This window comes from Sparus aurata, chromosome 9 (genome assembly GCF_900880675.1).
Source record: "Sparus aurata chromosome 9, fSpaAur1.1, whole genome shotgun sequence".
Lineage (NCBI taxonomy): Eukaryota > Metazoa > Chordata > Actinopteri > Spariformes > Sparidae > Sparus > Sparus aurata.
The window spans coordinates 6,848,699-6,850,838 of NC_044195.1; the positions used below are offsets into that span (position 1 = coordinate 6,848,699).

A 2,140-nucleotide genomic window follows, 5' to 3' on the forward strand; every position below is an offset into this window, starting at 1 on the left:
GATTAGAGCTGTTCAAAGCTAAACTTGTCCAGTCAGATTTGATTAGTTCCCTCCAGATTATTCAAATACATAAAACAACGGAGGTGGTGCCTCATTTACGAGTGTGTTATTAATCGCCAGTGATTAATTACATTTATTATAGTAGTGTATCTTCTACATTTTTATTTTTTTCCTATCGATCATAATCTTAGTACTAATCCATTTTTTTAATTATAGCCTTTGATTTGTCACTCTGACTTGAGCGCAGATGTATCCTGATTTCGTGATGAACATTGAGATAGCTCTAGCTTTACATTCAAGTCCACACGTGGCCGTGATATGTTTAAGCTTTATTGAGCTCCAGTTTGAATGTATGGTTGAGAAAAGCTTAAATTAGAAGGGAGGGAATGATGAAAATACTAATCAGAGTAAAGGGGGAAGGACAGTCCAAGTGAGGCAGAATCTTAGAGGAGGGGCAATAGAGCCTATTCAGTTATATCGTGTCTAAACTTTAGTCAAACACTGCCAGAGCTCAGCGGATTCTCCTCTCTGTGGTGATGGTGACCCTGGAAGAAACTGACCTCTGCTTTCCGGAACTCTTCAACAGCTCTTGCAGGAAGCCAATACGTCCTCACTTTGGGACCATGCTGAGTTACATTCTGCTGTCCTTCATTGCTCTGCTCACTGCAGCTCTTAACCTGCTGGTCCTCATCTCTATCTCCCACTTCAAGTAGTCACTCATTAACTTGTGAAATTTTGCGTACTTTCAGCTTATGCTCTATCTGCTGTTATCTGAATAACTGATGCATATATATATATAATATTATATACAACATTTCCGGTCTTCCTTTCCAGGCAGCTCCGCACCCCGACCAACCTCCTCCTCCTCTCTCTGGCTGTCTCAGATTTCTTCGTGGGCCTCCTCATGTTCTTTCAAATTATCCTCACAAATGGCTGCTGGTTCCTTGGTGATCTCATGTGCACTCTGTATCTGTATCTAGCATATGTTATAACCTCTGCCTCAGTAGGTACCATGGTGCTCATATCTGTTGACCGCTATATAGCTATTTGTCATCCCTTACATTTTCCCACCAATGTCACTCAAAAAAGAGTTCAAGTCTGTGTTTGTCTGTGTTGGATGTTTTCTGCTCTTTTTAACAGTCTGCAGATGAAAGATATCCTGAAACAACCAGGCATTTATAACTCCTGCATTGGAGAGTGTGTGATTTCAATTGATAATGTTGCAGGACTTATTGATCTCTTTGTGACCTTTATCAGTCCTGTCACCGTCATTGTAGTTCTGTACATAAGAGTATTTGTGGTGGCTGTGTCTCAGGCTCGTGCCATGCGGTCTCACATTGGAGCCGTCACTCTCCAGAGGTCAAGGAAAGTAGCTGCTAACAAATCTGAGTTGAAAGCAGCCACGACTCTTGGTGTTGTTGTAGTTGTGTTTCTCATATGTGTTTGCCCATATTATTGTGTTGCTCTTACAGGCCAGGGCACCATACTTAGTGCTTCATTTGCTTACTTTGTAACGTTTCTGTTCTATTCTAACTCCTGTCTAAACCCTCTGATCTACACCTTTTTCTATCCATGGTTTAGGAAATCTGTTCGACTCATTGTTACACTTCAAATACTGAAATCTGACTCCTGTAAGATCAATATACTGTAGAGAGACAATGCCTGAAAGAAAGTCTTTTGTATTTTATAGGAATTATGTTTGAAAACGTTCTGTGAACCATTTGAAGAACCGTAAAGTCAGGCCAAGTCAGTTATTTACAGATAAGCTGATAAGTATATCCATTTTCAGAGGGAAGGTGACAACATAATCAACTCCTTTGTCCTGAATCTTGTTGTCGTTTTTGAAATGACAGATAGCTATCTAGCTGATGAAAAGGATTATCTTATATAGTGTCTGCCAGGTAAATAATATAAGGCAGTTCTGGGTTTACTTATACTGTTTAATCAATTAAAAAAAAAAAAAGCACAGATGCATAATATAACATGAGCTTTGTGTTTGTTTAATTTCTTTTCCAGTTTTTTTTTTTTTTTAGTAACAATAATAGAACACTGCAAACTGTGATATGTGTAGATAGCAGTTCACTAATGTGGCAAAGGCACAAAGGGAAATACCTCATCGGCACCCAGACAGTTCACCGGT

At 39.3% G+C, this 2,140-nt stretch overlaps 1 protein-coding gene across 1 annotated transcript; it reads left to right on the plus strand.

The window, feature by feature from the left end:
* The first annotated feature begins 432 nt into the window (after window positions 1–432).
* On the plus strand, window positions 433–1,651 carry LOC115588537 (trace amine-associated receptor 13c-like). The gene is made up of 2 exons (XM_030429192.1): window positions 433–709; window positions 835–1,651. Exons 1-2 carry the CDS (start codon window positions 537–539, stop codon window positions 1,649–1,651), a joined length of 990 nt encoding a protein of 329 aa, XP_030285052.1. The 5' UTR covers window positions 433–536.
* Window positions 1,652–2,140: the final 489 nt, after the last annotated feature.

Coding starts and splice junctions, on each gene's coding strand:
- LOC115588537 (XM_030429192.1), top strand. CDS start 537: ATGGTGACCCTGGAAGAAACTGACCTCTGCTTTCCGGAACTCTTCAAC. Junction 710..834: donor ATCTCTATCTCCCACTTCAA/GTAGTCACTCAT, acceptor CTTCCTTTCCAG/GCAGCTCCGCACCCCGACCA.